The 14,373-nt window shown below is 39.1% G+C and overlaps 1 protein-coding gene across 1 annotated transcript; it reads left to right on the top strand.

Annotated features, from left to right (window-relative positions):
- The first annotated feature begins 6 nt into the window (after positions 1-6).
- Positions 7-12,547, top strand: TMEM19 (transmembrane protein 19). The gene is made up of 6 exons (XM_009997715.1): positions 7-235; positions 5,020-5,133; positions 6,670-6,807; positions 8,787-9,041; positions 10,042-10,251; positions 12,169-12,547. Exons 1-6 carry the CDS (start codon positions 106-108, stop codon positions 12,330-12,332), a joined length of 1,011 nt encoding a protein of 336 aa, XP_009996017.1. The 5' UTR covers positions 7-105; the 3' UTR covers positions 12,333-12,547.
- Positions 12,548-14,373: the final 1,826 nt, after the last annotated feature.

Here is a 14,373-nt window from a genome sequence, read left to right as displayed (position 1 = left end):
GCCGGGCCGGGCCGTAGGTCAGGCCGGGCGGCAGGAGGAGGGAAGAGTGTCCCTGATGCGTTGCGCCTTGTGCTTCCCCGCCAGGTGTTCTTCCTCTGGTTTCCTATGTCCTGTTACCAGGAGGATTTCTTCAAAGAGTACTTGAAGATGATGGTGAATATTGTCATCCTTAACTTGATCATTTGCATTTCTCTGGCTTTCTGGGTCGTGTCGATGACTGCAAACACGTACTACGGTGAGTCCGAAGGCCAGGGGCAGAGGAGAGAGGCTGGCAGGGCAGGGTGATGGGCCGAGGAGAGAGGCTGGCAGGGCAGGGTGATGGGCCGAGGAGAGAGGCTGGCAGGGCAGGGTGATGGGCCGAGGAGAGAGGCTGGCAGGGCAGGGTGATGGGCTGAGGAGAGAGGCTGGCAGGGCAGGGTGATGGGCCGAGGAGAGAGGCTGGCAGGGCAGGGTGATGGGCCGAGGAGAGAGGCTGGCAGGGCAGGGTGATGGGCTGAGGAGAGAGGCTGGCAGGGCAGGGTGATGGGCCGAGGAGAGAGGCTGGCAGGGCAGGGTGATGGGCCGAGGAGAGAGGCTGGCAGGGCAGGGTGATGGGCTGAGGAGAGAGGCTGGCAGGGCAGGGTGATGGGCCGAGGAGAGAGGCTGGCAGGGCAGGGTGATGGGCCGAGGAGAGAGGCTGGCAGGGCAGGGTGATGGGCTGAGGAGAGAGGCTGGCAGGGCAGGGTGATGGGCCGAGGAGAGAGGCTGGCAGGGCAGGGTGATGGGCCGAGGAGAGAGGCTGGCAGGGCAGGGTGATGGGCTGAGGAGAGAGGCTGGCAGGGCAGGGTGATGGGCCGAGGAGAGAGGCTGGCAGGGCAGGGTGATGGGCCGAGGAGAGAGGCTGGCAGGGCAGGGTGATGGGGGGCAGGGTGATGGGCGAGCACATCTCCTGCAGCCCCCCCCGCCAGCCACTGTGGGCTGGAGGTGGAGAATTGGAAGGCTGTGCTTTTGTTGTGTCTAATTGAAAGGACTCTGGTATTTTCTGTGGTCTGTCATTTCGGTTCTAGGCCCATATTTGCAGCAGTGAAAAGCAGCAGTACTATCTTCAGCATTAGTTCAAGCCTAAATAGGTGTAGCTGCTTTCTGAGGACAGGTGAAGACCTGCCCTTGAGACCTCAGCCAGTTTCATGCAGGAGGAGCTCCAATGTCATGGCAGTCAGTGTTGCTGAGCGCCTCGGGATGCACTATGAATACCCTTAGCTGCCTGATGTCAGTCTGAATCCAGAATAAGCTAGAATAAATATCCCACTGGTATAAGCTGACTTTTGCAGTGGCAGTTGGATGTCTCTGCTCAAGTGTTTTTCAGTGTTTTGCGTTTTAGGATGGTGTATTAGTACAGCATTAAATCTGTTGTCCAGACACTTCTGTGATTTGTAGTGCGATGCCAGGTGCTTACAAGGTATGCAGAAGCAAGCTTCACAACCAGGTTTTGTTTGTGTCATTTAGAGCTAGCCAGGTTGGATTTAAACACACAATTTAATTTGCTTGTGTCAGCTCTCTACAGGTTTTGCTTTTAATTAGGATATTTGAGTCCTTGCTACCTAATACGATTGAGAATTGAGTGTAGATTGAGAGATACCAGGTGAATCAGGATGGGGACTGATACAAAGGAGGAGACTGCAAACAAATTCTCCTTTTTCTGGAGAATGGAGCAAGAAGGACATACAACTTCTGCCTTTCATTTGCCTTAGACTGTGGAAAGGCCTTGGCTTGAGAAGATGGAGTGAGCATATCATAGGAGTGGACTTAAGTGAGAGGGAGAACTTAAGTTCAGCCTGTAAAAGGGATTAAATTCACAGGCCTTAACCATAAATATAAAAATACTACAAACACATATTTATTAATGTACAGTTTGTAATTCATAGTAATGCTTAGGCACTAAACAGTGACCAAAATGTGTATAAAACAGAAGTGTTAAAGAATTCAAAATAAGCAAATAAATTTGTTCTATCTTAGTCTTATGCAATTGCATTTAGTAGTAGTTTAGTACTAATAATTCCCCCCCAAGGAAATCTTAAAAGGTCAGTTCAGAAATGATCTTTAAAAGATGAAAATTCTATTTGTTAGCTCAACCAACCAAAAAGAACCCCTTCGTGTTCTGGTACTGCTCTCACTCAAGTTAGTATTAAGAACCTTCTTGGTTTGTGCTTAGAAACATGAGACTACAGCACTGGAGATGCCTTCATACGCAGCTGGTGGTGCTTTTCTTTTGAGTTTTTCAGTTAACTCTTGGCTGCAAGATTCCTGTGCACACCTTCTACAGCACTGGGGCTTTTCAGTACATGGAAGATAAGTTTTCATCTTATGAATCTTTGTGCTTGCAATGACAAATGTTTTACAGCGAAACACATTTGTCCTACTTTGCAGCTGGAAGCCTATATATGTGCAGAGCTGTAGGTAGTGCTGACACAAAAGTTCTTGTTGAAAACCATCAAGGTTAGCTTCCCAGCAGGAGAAGGTTGCTGAGCCTGTGTGAAATCTTTCTTCTAGGAGACTGAGACTAAATGAATGCTAGACTTGTGTTGTCTTATGTATAGCAGGTATGATAAATAACTTATTGTGATTATTTATTTTTTTTAGCTCAAAACCTACCTTAAGTATCAGTTTTACTTTTAAAAGTTCCTGGTGGTTTTTTTTTAAAACAAAAACTGACAACTTTAAATCATACTGAGACAGTCATCAGCTTAAAGTAGGTTTATGAGAGCCATCCATCAAGTTCAGAAGATTTGAAAGGGCTGATGTTTTAGAAAGTGGTCACACCACTAGTAGACTGACTTTCTTGTCATTTTCTGGTAGTGAAATTCTGTCAAAGCAAGAAGTGTAGTTCAGGATATAATCAATAGTTTTCTTGTTTCTATGACTGCAAAGATGGAATACTTTTAAACTCAAGGAACAATTTTTTCCCAGGCTTTAAAGTTTTGCTGTTCTTTTGCAATGAAATTCATGTCTTCCAATTGAAAGTCAAAATGAGGTAATAACATAAAATCTGTAAGAATCTTACTGCTAAGACAGTAATTTATTGAGTCACTTTTACAGATAAAATAAGTTTTAACTGGATAATAACAATGCCTTTATTAATGGCTTATATATTAGTCAGTGTTCTGGAGTTTTAGAAGGAAAAGAATCTGTTTAGGACATTGATGGTAAATTGCTTCCCTAGTTGCTGTGGACACTAGTGCTTTATGGAATGGTGTAGAATTATGATCGTTGAATGGGGTATTGTTTTCCTTTTCTACACGCTTGTTTTAAATTCAGATCATAGTAACTTGAATGAATAAGCAAAGGGAACAAACTGTAAAGCTTTTTAGAAGGCAATGTAGGTATTTTGATGATAAAATAACTTGATTTTTTTTTTTATTCAGTCAGGTATTTTTGTAAAAGTAAACCATTTGTGTTTTGAACACTAGGATTTTTCTGCTTGGGCATTGTTCAGGTAGTCTGTCTTGGTGGTTTAAGTGTTCAAATTTAAAAATGGTTAGTGAATAATGTCATTAAAAGCAATCCTTGAAAGAAGTTTTAGGTTTTACTAATTTCCAGCTAAATACTTAAGATCGTTCTAAGTTGGCTTTATTTTCTGTGTAACAAGGAGGGTAACAGGTGAGCCATGTTTGCATGGATGTTAGTAATATTAGACCTGAAATAATTTATTTCTCTTCCATTCCCAAAAAGCAGTATACTTTCCAAATACAGAATCTTTGATTGTATGGAGTTGTTTTCATGTGAAAGCAAGAAATGAATAGACTTAAACCATGCACTGTATTGAAAGTGTTAGTTCTGTGAGAAAAGCAATAACCTACAGTCAATATTTGGATAGCCATAACATAGGAAGCTCAGTTTGATTATATTATATTGACCAGTAAACATAGTAAAGAGGAAGCTCAGAGCTGCATTTGCCATGCCTAAACTCATGTGTACAGTTCACTTAACAAATACATAAACCTAAAATCCATAGTCATGTGAAATCACAAGGCAAGACTGGGACAGTGTGGCAAGACTGGGGCAGTGTAGCAATTCTGTTGCAGTTACTGTCAGAGAACAAAACTGAGTGGACAGGATTCCTGCCACTATGTGGGCACATTAACTCATAGAAAAATAAGGGTATCCCCTAGCTTAAATGTGTCTTTTCAGTCTATGCTGAATATACCATACCACAAAACTGTCAGTGATGCTGTGATTAAACTGATGATTTGTTCACAGAACAGCAGAAGGACAGAATCAGTGCATAAAATACATGTATATATGAACTGCAGGACTTCCTGCTAGTTCTATTAAATTTCATCAGGTATTGCTGTAGCTCAACTAAGCTCTTAAGTATATTACAGAATATGTAACTTTTCCAAACTAGAATAAGAAGGATATGATAGTAATATTAAAGCTATGAAAACACAGCTGTTAGCTAGCTGAGATGCATGCCAATGTCTTCTTCTACGTAGACATGAATACTTTTGTCTTGTCAGCCAAATCATTGCAATAATTTTTGTATTTAAAGTTGCTTCACAGCCTCTTCCCATATTTTTTTTTTTTTAATGGCAATTTGAATTCTAATCTCATTCATGTCTGAAACTGCATTCTACGCAACTTACTGTGTATGTATGGGTTGTGTTTTTTTCTAAAATCTAAACTTCTCAGTTCTATCTAAATCAGGTTTCAGCTGGACTTAACAATTTGGATGTTAATTTTGGAGTTTATAAATCCCTCTTCGAATGGGAAATATAATAATATTTGTTGACACATTTGCTATTTCTTTGTAATTAATTTTAGTGAATATATTTTCTTTTTTTTCTCTGAAAGCTGAATAGAAAAACTGAGTAGATAATTTTGGATATTTTGGTCTTCATTTGCATAAATATCTTTCTTCTAAAGAATAAAAAAGTTTAATCTATTAAGATCAGATTTTAAGTCTATACATGGAGATAATGTTAAGATATAAAGGCGTTGAAAATGCTTTTGAAGATTATCCCATTTCATTTGATTTATCAGGTACTTTACGACCCATTTCTCCATGGCGCTGGCTTTTTTCAGTCCTTGTTCCACTAATGATTGCTACGCAGGGTCTTAAGAAGAAGAGTCTTGATCACAGTGGTGCATTGGGAGGTATGTTTTTTTCTGAGACCATTCATCTAAACATTTAATAAATTAAAGTCCTCTTTACTGTACATAAAATTCTCTTAAGACTTTCCTACCTAAGTTCTGTTATAGTAAATATATGCATACATACCTTGAATCTGTTTGGTTTTTTTCATGCCTTTTTAAATAGTCAAGTTAATTCTGGCTGCTGTTAGTAATTAATTTGATTAATATTGTCATTACATTTATATAAACCTGTAAGATTTTTTTTAAACTTCAGTACATTATGCAGTTAAATCACATGGTTTTGTTTAACATACAGATGGATTCATGTAATAATAATGAAATGGCAGAGCCAGTGGTAAAGAAATACCATAAAACTGAGCCATGTCAACAGCCTACCTGCCTAATAGAAAACCAGTAAGGATAACACAGTTCTTCTTTCTGTAATACAAGCAGTTTTAGGCATTTTTTTTCCTCCCCAAAATAAGAAAATAGTTAACTCTTACATCAGTTCAAGCAAATTACTGTTTTAGCAAAAGTTTTTCCTCACTGCGTGAGAAAAGCTCCAACATAGTGTAAAATGGTGTTCATTGGAATTTGGTGCAAGATTGCTATGTGAGGTGATTCACCCTTGTCTTGTGACATTGTTTGAACTAATTGTCAATGGAAAGAAGCGGGACCTCAAATCTTTTCTGTCCATGTCACCCATTTTGCAAGTATTGTTTTGTCTGTGAGTTAATGGGAGCATTTTTTACTTAAAAAAAACAGTCTGTTCTGCTATGTTGTGCCTCGTAGCAACTCTGCTAGCCAGTTTATGTTGGCATTTGCCTTAAGCGTGGCCAGTCTTCTGTCAGTCATGAAGAATTGTAATCTCATGATGGACAGTGAAAATTATACCTCGCCTGTTGAAGAAGATATAAAAAAGAAGCACATCCAGGAACTCAAATACTTAAAAAAATTACAGAGAGCAAATTATGACCTAAGAATCAGATGCAGAAAAATGAAACTAAGAGCAGAAGGGAGAAGCAGCAGCTCTTAAGATATAAAGGAGAGTTATCCAGATTATTTTAGAGATCTTGGGAGAGGGATTTGATTCCCAAACTGAATATAAATTTCCTAATGAAAACACAGCCACACCTGTATATATGCTTCTTATACAAATAATCATATTCTACAGGCAGGGTGCTTACATTTTAACTAGGTATTGTTTGACTTTTCTTTTTATTGCTCTCTCTTGTATTTTTGCACAGTACCACTGATTTGTGACAAGAGGAGGTGTTTAAAAATCACGTACTTTAGCAGTAGCAATAAAATCAGCAATGTAGTAATAAATTTTAAGAGAAAATTGGAAAGATATCTGTTTGTTTTTTTTTCAATTGAGATGTCACTGGAATTCCCTTACAGGTATTGGGCCCTTCAGTAATTCTCTTACTGTATGATTGTTTTAGGTTTACCATGAAGATACTCTTAATGTTCAAGAGATTAAAAATACTTAATTGCTTTGCAGAGCAGACATTGTTAAATGAAGGAGTTTGATGCACTTTTTTTTTTTTTCCACAGGATTGTTGGTTGGATTTGTCCTTACAGTTGCAAACTACAGTTTCTTCACTTCTTTGTTTGTATTTTTTGTTACTTCTTCAAAACTTACTAAATGGAAAAAAGATAGGAAGAAGCAAATAGATTCAGAATACAAAGAAGGTAAGCCATAACATTTTAATTTTTTCAGATCCCTTTTGGAGAATAAACAGTGCATTTTCCTGTTCCTTTTAAAGGGCCGAATCAGCTGTAACATCCAGAGCAGGGAATGCTGTTGTCAGGCTTCCCCTCCACCCTTATCCCTATGGACATTAGCAAGCAACTTTGCTTTTGCAGACAAAACTAACAGTAGAGGCAATGTAGGCCCACTGCTGAATGAGGTGGGTGACCTGGTGACAGAGGATACAGAGAAGGCAGAGGCACTGAATGCCTTCTTTGTCTCTGTCTTCACTACTGGAGACTGTCCTCAGGAGCCCCAGACCCCTGAGGCCCCAGAGGAAGTCTGAATAAAGGAGTTTGCCTTGGTTGATGAATACTGGGTTAGGGATCAGTTAAGCAATCTGGACATCCATAAATCCATGGGTCCTGATGGGATGCACCCGCAGGTGCTGAGGGAGCTGGTGAAGGTCATTGCTAGGCCACTCTCCATCATCTTTGGTAAGTCATGGGGAACAGTAGAGGTGCCTGAGGACTGGAGGAAAGCAAATGTTACTCCAGTCTTCAAAAAGGGCAAGAAGGAGGAACAGTCAGCCTTACCTCCATCCTTGGAAAGGTGATGGAACAACTTGTTCTTGGCACTATCTCTAGGCATATCAAGGATAAGAGGGTCATTAGGAGCAGACAACATGGTTTTACCAACAGGAAGTCATGTTTAATCAACCTGGTAGCTTTTTCAGTGAAAATTTGACGGTCTCCCACAGCATCCTCGCACCTGAACTGAGGAAGTGTGGTCTGGATGATTGGGTAGTGAGGTGGATCGTGAACTGGCTGAAGGAAAAAAGACAGAATTGTGGGACAGAGTCAAGCTGGATGTCAAGTCAAGTCAATGACACAGAGTCAAGTCAATGGGACAGAGTCTAGTTGGAGGCCTGTATCTAGTGGATTTCCTCAGGGGTCAGTACAGAGATGATTACTATTCAATATATTTATTCATCAGTGACCTGGATAAGGGAACAGAGTGCACTGTCAGTAAGTTTGCTGGTGACACAACACTGTGAGGAGTGACTGACACAACAGAAGGCTGTGCTGCCATTCAGCGAGACCTAGAAAAGCTGGAGTTGGGCAGGGAGAAACTTAATGAAATTCAACAAGGGCAAGTGTGAAGTCTTGCATCTGGGAAACAATAACCCCATGTACCAGTACAGGTTGGGGACTAACCTGTTGGAGAGCAGCACAGGGGAAAGCAACCTGGGGGTCCTGGTGGACAGGAGGATAAGCCAGCAATGTGCTTGTGTGGCCGAGAAGGCCAATGGCATCCTGAGGTGTATTTGAAGGGGTGTGGTTAGTAGGTCGAGAGAGGTTCTCCTCCCCCTATATTCTGCCTTGGTGAGGCCACATCTGGAATATTGTGTCCAGTTCTGGGCCCCTCAGTTCAAGAAGGACAGGGAACTGCTTGAAAGAGTCCAGCACAGAGTCACAATGATGATTAAGGGAGTGGAACATCTCCCTTATAAGGAAAGGCGGAGGGAGCTGGGTCTCTTTAGCTTGGAGAAAAGGAGACTGAGGGGCAAGCTCATCCATGTTTATAAATATGTAAAGGGTGAGTGTCAGGAAGACAGAGCCAGGCTCTTCTCAGTGATGTCCAGTGAGAGTTCAAGGGGCAATGGATGCAAACTGGAGCATAGGAGGTTCCATATAAACATAAGGGAAAACTTTTTCATGGTTAGGTGACAGACCACTGGAACAGGCTGCCCAGAGAGGTTGTGGAGTTTCCTTCTCTGGCAGAGGGGTTGGACTAGGTGATTTTTCAAGGTCTCTTTGAACCCTAACATTCAGTGATTCTGTTTTGTTACATAGTTTCTGATTTGAAAGTGTGTCCTTTTCAATTTAATTTTATATATGTCTATTCTGCTTTTGATTCATGCTATTTCCTGTTTAGGTATTTTGCCTGAAAATACTGACATTAGTTTTTCTCACTGTAGGTGGACAGAGGAATTGGGTGCAAGTTTTCTGTAATGGTGGTGTTCCTACTGAGCTGGCTCTCTTGTATATGATAGAAAATGGACCGGGTGAAATTCCAGTCGACTTTTCAAAGCAATACACAGCATCATGGATATGCTTATCCCTTTTGGGAGCCCTGGCATGCTCTGCTGGTGATACTTGGGCGTCAGAGATTGGTAGTGTTTGGAGTAAAAGCAAGCCAAGGTTGATAACAACCTGGGAAGAGGTTCCAGTAGGTAAGGTGTGATCAGTTCTTACATGTTCTTAACATTTTGCTGATCTGTTTTGAATCATGTGTCCAACTTGAAAAGTTGCAAAAAAGCCCCAGAAAAAAACATCAGAAATCTGGGATTAGAGGGAATCCATTCTCTGAAATGGAATATACTCTACTGTGTTTCTGCTGCTTCTTTTTGATGAGATGCACCAACATAGTATCCAGGAGCTAAAACTGTTCTTAGTGAACGCTGTCACTTCTCATCTCTGGCACTATAAAAAATGTTTATATTGCCAATAATATAAAGAATACAAGTTATCAACTGAATTTTTCAGGCATTAAAATTTGAATCAGTAAAATATATATTTAACACAGACACTGCAAAAAATTAATTTCTTAACTAAATTCCATTTTCCTTTACTATCTTGCCAAGGATGGGTAAAGTGAACCTTCTGTCTGTCAAACCTTGTCTTTATAGTGGATGGCATTGCTACCCTTAAAGCAGTGTGGGTCAGTCTTGCTGGCTTCTTGATCTAAGTTTTAAATCTTGTGGGATAGAATGTAAATGCATGGGCTTTTTCTTTTCTTCTTTATAAATGTTCTTCAGATTTTTATTTCATGAACTATCAGACATATTCCTTTCTATGAATTTTGTTCTTTTAAATATACTGGTAAAATAAGTAAGGCATACTTCTTCTGAAGGAGGCATTGATTTAGGAACATGCACATCTCAATTCCTGCGTTTTTTTTGGAGCAAATCTTTTTCTAACACTGCCCCACACACCTTGTAGCAAACAAATACCAGGTGACATTGAGAGGTGTGCTATCTGGTTTTATTTAATTTAATGCTAGTGAATATTTCTAGATAGGTGGCCTTAGAGTCAGGAAAAGTAATAGTAGTAATAGGCTATAATGATACAGGCTAAGCTTTGCAGCAGCATTTGATTTAATATAAACCATTTGAACAAATGTAAGTCTTTAAGAAGAAGTTTGTAAACCAGATTATTTTTTGTTTGTTTTAGGTACTAATGGAGGAATTACTTTCATGGGCCTGCTCTCAAGTTTACTTGGAGGCATGGTAGTAGGTGTAGCCTATTTCATAACACAGCTTATTTGTGTGACTGACCTGGAGATATCTGCTCCACAATGGCCCATCATTGTGTTTGCTGCAGCAGCTGGCTTGCTGGGATCAATAGTTGATTCATATTTGGGAGCTACGATGCAATACAGCGGTAGGAGTCTCTTTTTTCTTTTCCTTTTTTTTTTTTTTTTACCCTCTCCTAATGTAACCAAAAAATGGACTTGAATTTCCAGAAGGGTTGAGGACATGACTTTTAAATGGAAAAAAAATACAGAATTAGCAACACAAAGGACAAAGGGAACCAAAGTGATGGACATGATTATGGAAAGAAGAACAAGGGCAAGCGGTCCTTTTCCACTTTTTAATTTGCTGATGTTAGTTACTGTCTTGTTGATAACTGAAAGAGACCAGAAATCTCAACATACTACCTTGGAAAAAGCAGTTGCTGCCCTCTCCTTTTTGAAAGATCTAATGATCGTAAAATTTTATAAGAGAAAATGTCAGCTTAATTTTATCCATTCACTCAGATTAAGTTGTCACTGCAGAAACTCTAATTCAGAAGACTTAGCACTGGTCTCAGCTTTAAGAATTAAGTAAGAAAAGCTCTAGGAGAATATGCACAATATTATATGTAATGGTTTTTTTCACGTCTTAAGAGAGTACTCTTTCCTGTAAGTTAAGCTGTGACTTTTTAAATCACCTGATATTTTATTTTTTTAAATGTTTGCTGGTTGATTCTAAATTATTGAAGTATTCCTTTATTCTTTGAGAGAATTATTCATCTGGGGACTCTACAGCCCTTAATGATCATTGTCTGTGAATAAGCATTACAGACAGCCTTTAGGCTAAACTGAAAACTTGTATTTTAAAATTGTTTGAAGACTGGATCTGACACTAATCTGTTTAATAGCTGGTTTACAGAAAGAACTTGTTTTCACATTTTGTTGTAAATATACTTATTCATTGGAAGTTGGGTTTTGAATGTGCAGATGAGCTGCCTGAGAGACACAAATCCTTCAGATCTACCATCACAGTGAGAACTGCAAACCATTGTTGATGCTGTGAATTTGGCTCTCCAGTAGTTTTTGTGCTCTATTCCTTGTAGTTCCAGGAAAGTATAAAATATAATGGAGTGTTTAAACATTTGAGGAATTTTTAGATACAATATTTCTGTACTAAGGAGGAAACGTTTAAACCCGTGGGCAACATTTCATGCTCCTAATGAGGCAGCTGCATTAGAGAACATGGTAAACCTACCTAATGCATGCCTGCATTTATCTGCATCTTCTTCACTTCAGATATCTTTCCATGCTCAGCAACTTATTTTGCTAGCTGCAGCAGGGAAAGTAAGCAAGTTCCACAATTTCTTTTACAAATTCAGAAGCGCTGCTGGAGTATCTATACTGTAGCAAATACGGGAATGCAGCTGGACAAAGCACAGGATAACGGTGCGTGTGCAGTAACAATTGATGAAACACAGTGTTACAGTGCTGTTAATACTGAGGTGGAGCAAGAAGCGGCTTCAGTACTAGAAAACAAATCTAGCCACTAGTGGTATAAAACTGCTGTGTAAATAGAAATTTTAAATTCGGCCTCTGTGTGGAGCTTGTTTTCTGTCAGATCAAGTTAACATTATTTCCATAATCTTCCTTTGAAAAAAGTGCATCTTGTTGACAAGGAAATACATGTTGCTAATCAGTTGTTTCTCTTCTGTTCAAAACAGTATCCTTTGTCTTAGAATGGCTCTTGCAATAGCTTTTTCCGCTTCTGATTTAGCTTGTTACATTCCTTTCTTTGCTATGAAACTACATGGAGACACAAGCAGAACTAATAGAAGTGTAACTTTTCAAAAGAATTAACTTGTAATGTGAAGTATTTAATTTATATCCCATTCTTTGAAGCTATCAGATTCAACTAACTGTAATTTAGTTCAGTCTGTTGGTGTCTCTTCTTGCAGAGGTTTAACAACACAGTGGCAAACTACATTTAGGAAGTTGCTTATACTTGGTTACTAAGTTTCTTTTCAGGTTGGTTGGCTTTGTAAAATGAAGTCTTTATCTTTTCCCAGGTTTTGACCAGAATATTGGCATGGTTGTCAACCACCAAACCAAAGACTCCACGCACATATCTGGAAAACCTATATTAGACAACAATGCAGTAAATCTTTTTTCATCTATAATCATAGCTTTGTTGCTTCCAGGCATGGCGTTGTGTTTCTGGCCCAGGCGTTGAAATGGTTTAAGGTTTTCTGCATGTGATTCAGTTATGTTCAGTTGTACTCAAAGACTCCAAAAAGTTCTTTTTGAACTCGCTTGAAGAGAGGGATCTGAAACTTTCAGAGAGCCAAAGGACTTTCCACCTCGCCTTAAGAAGGCTGTAAGCTTCATATGGCAATTGGCATCTCTCAGGGCAAGGAAGGGGTTAATGTAAGTCTGCTCTTGCTGCTCTTTAAATGGATGTAGTTCATTGCCAAGTGAGGTGAAGCACTTCATTTATCCTCGTGGAGCTGAAGGGTTGGCGTCTTATGTTCTCTGCAGTCCCCAGCATCTGGAAGGGCAAGAAATTGGAAACCGAGTCCGATCTACATCTGTCAGAGCATCATGGCTGTTGTCTGAGCCAGACACAAAATACGCTGCAACTTCATGTGGGTGGTGGTAACCTGGGTGAAATGGTTAAATAATAAATTATTATTTCCCATAATCGATAGTACATAAGGTGTTATGGAAATACTTCTTGGGGGAAGTGAGGAGGTAAGAGAGAAGAAAGCCTTCTTGCCTGTTCTGTATCCTGATACTGTCTCCACTCCCCTGAGAACAGGGTTGGCAGGTGATACCACTACATTATGTCTGAAGCAAAAGAGTAAATTTAAGATAAGAACTCACAGTTTTTTTCCAGTAAGAAGAATAAATTTGTCTGCATTTCTTTGACACCTTTACTTCCAAACTAATTACATTTATTAAGATTGGCAATATTGTGATAGTTACTAAATGATCTAAAGATTACAGTTCTGAGTTCACATTAATCTCTTTGGAGATAGAACATTTTTTTTTCTGTAAGCAGGGAATTGTTTTATAATGTTTAGCATTCTGACCAAGCTGTAGTCTTCAGTTCTTTCGCAGCAGTGGAAGTTTTTCCCATTTTGTTTGGAGTTGCTGTTCAGGGATGGTGGACTCAGCCAAAGAAGTTACAGAGGTTATCCTCGTAGTAAATGGGAAGTCTCACAAACCATTTAAAAACAGGAACTTTTTTTTTTTGGTGCTCAGGCTCCTATATTAGGTGATTACATCTTCCATCATTAGTTTATAGGATTGTTTAAACTTTAGAGATCCCATCATAATAACCTGTCACTGTCAACATTCAGATGGTGGGCCAATACTGTTAACTTACAAAAAGCTTTTTATCTGTAGAAATAGGTGCATATTTTGTATTACATTTTTTGTATTAATTTTTTTTTTTTACAAATGTCTTATGTATGTTGCCTGTCTTAACTCACTTGAAAAGTGCATTTTGTCACATTTTTATAGGTATATTCAAAATTTTTAACACCTTCCACATTGAGTTTACTCTTTTGAAATCCTGTATAAATCTGGAATTTATCAGTGGAACTAGCTCACTGCGTTACCCAATTAGATGAAGTTTCAAACTAGCAAAAGCTTTCTGAGAAGAATAAATCATGTGGCTGTTTTGTGTCTGTTCCCATGGAAAGGCATGAAATTATAAAAGGAATATATGCACTTAAACTGTAACAGTAAGCACTTGAAATTTTTATGGATTGTTTGGATTTATGCTGCTTCTAAATAAACACTGTATGAGTTGTCTTTTGAAATTGTATTAATCCAGTTGTGTTTCCTAGAAATTAAGAAAGACACAATTTTTGTAAGACACTTTTTCTTTCAATTCAATGCCTTATTTTTCTTTTGTTTCCAGAAACAAAACATGCTTTCGAACACTGAAGTGGACACGGTCAGTGTTTCACTATTTCATTTGGTTCTCTTTTGAAAGACAGCTTGCCCTAGTGAGAAGACATCCCTGATTCTAAATTCATAGTGGCATAGAATGCTTTGATCTTTTATTATACAAATGAGTGTGATCTGAAGGAACTCCTGCAGGTAGGGCCTTTAAAGTTGCTTTTGAATTCTTATTTGTAAATCTCCAGTATTTAGAAAGATCTGAGCACTCCTGAACTCTTAAAAAGGACAGCATTAACTCTGGGTCTGTTCTATTGAGTGGAGTATAGCTTATGCAAATGTTGATACATTTAACGATTTGGTAA

This window comes from Chaetura pelagica, unplaced genomic scaffold (genome assembly GCF_000747805.2).
Source record: "Chaetura pelagica isolate M959 unplaced genomic scaffold, ChaPel_1.0 scaffold314, whole genome shotgun sequence".
Lineage (NCBI taxonomy): Eukaryota > Metazoa > Chordata > Aves > Apodiformes > Apodidae > Chaetura > Chaetura pelagica.
The sequence above is the reverse complement of the archived record's forward strand: the minus strand, read 5'-3'. Positions and strand labels throughout refer to the sequence as shown.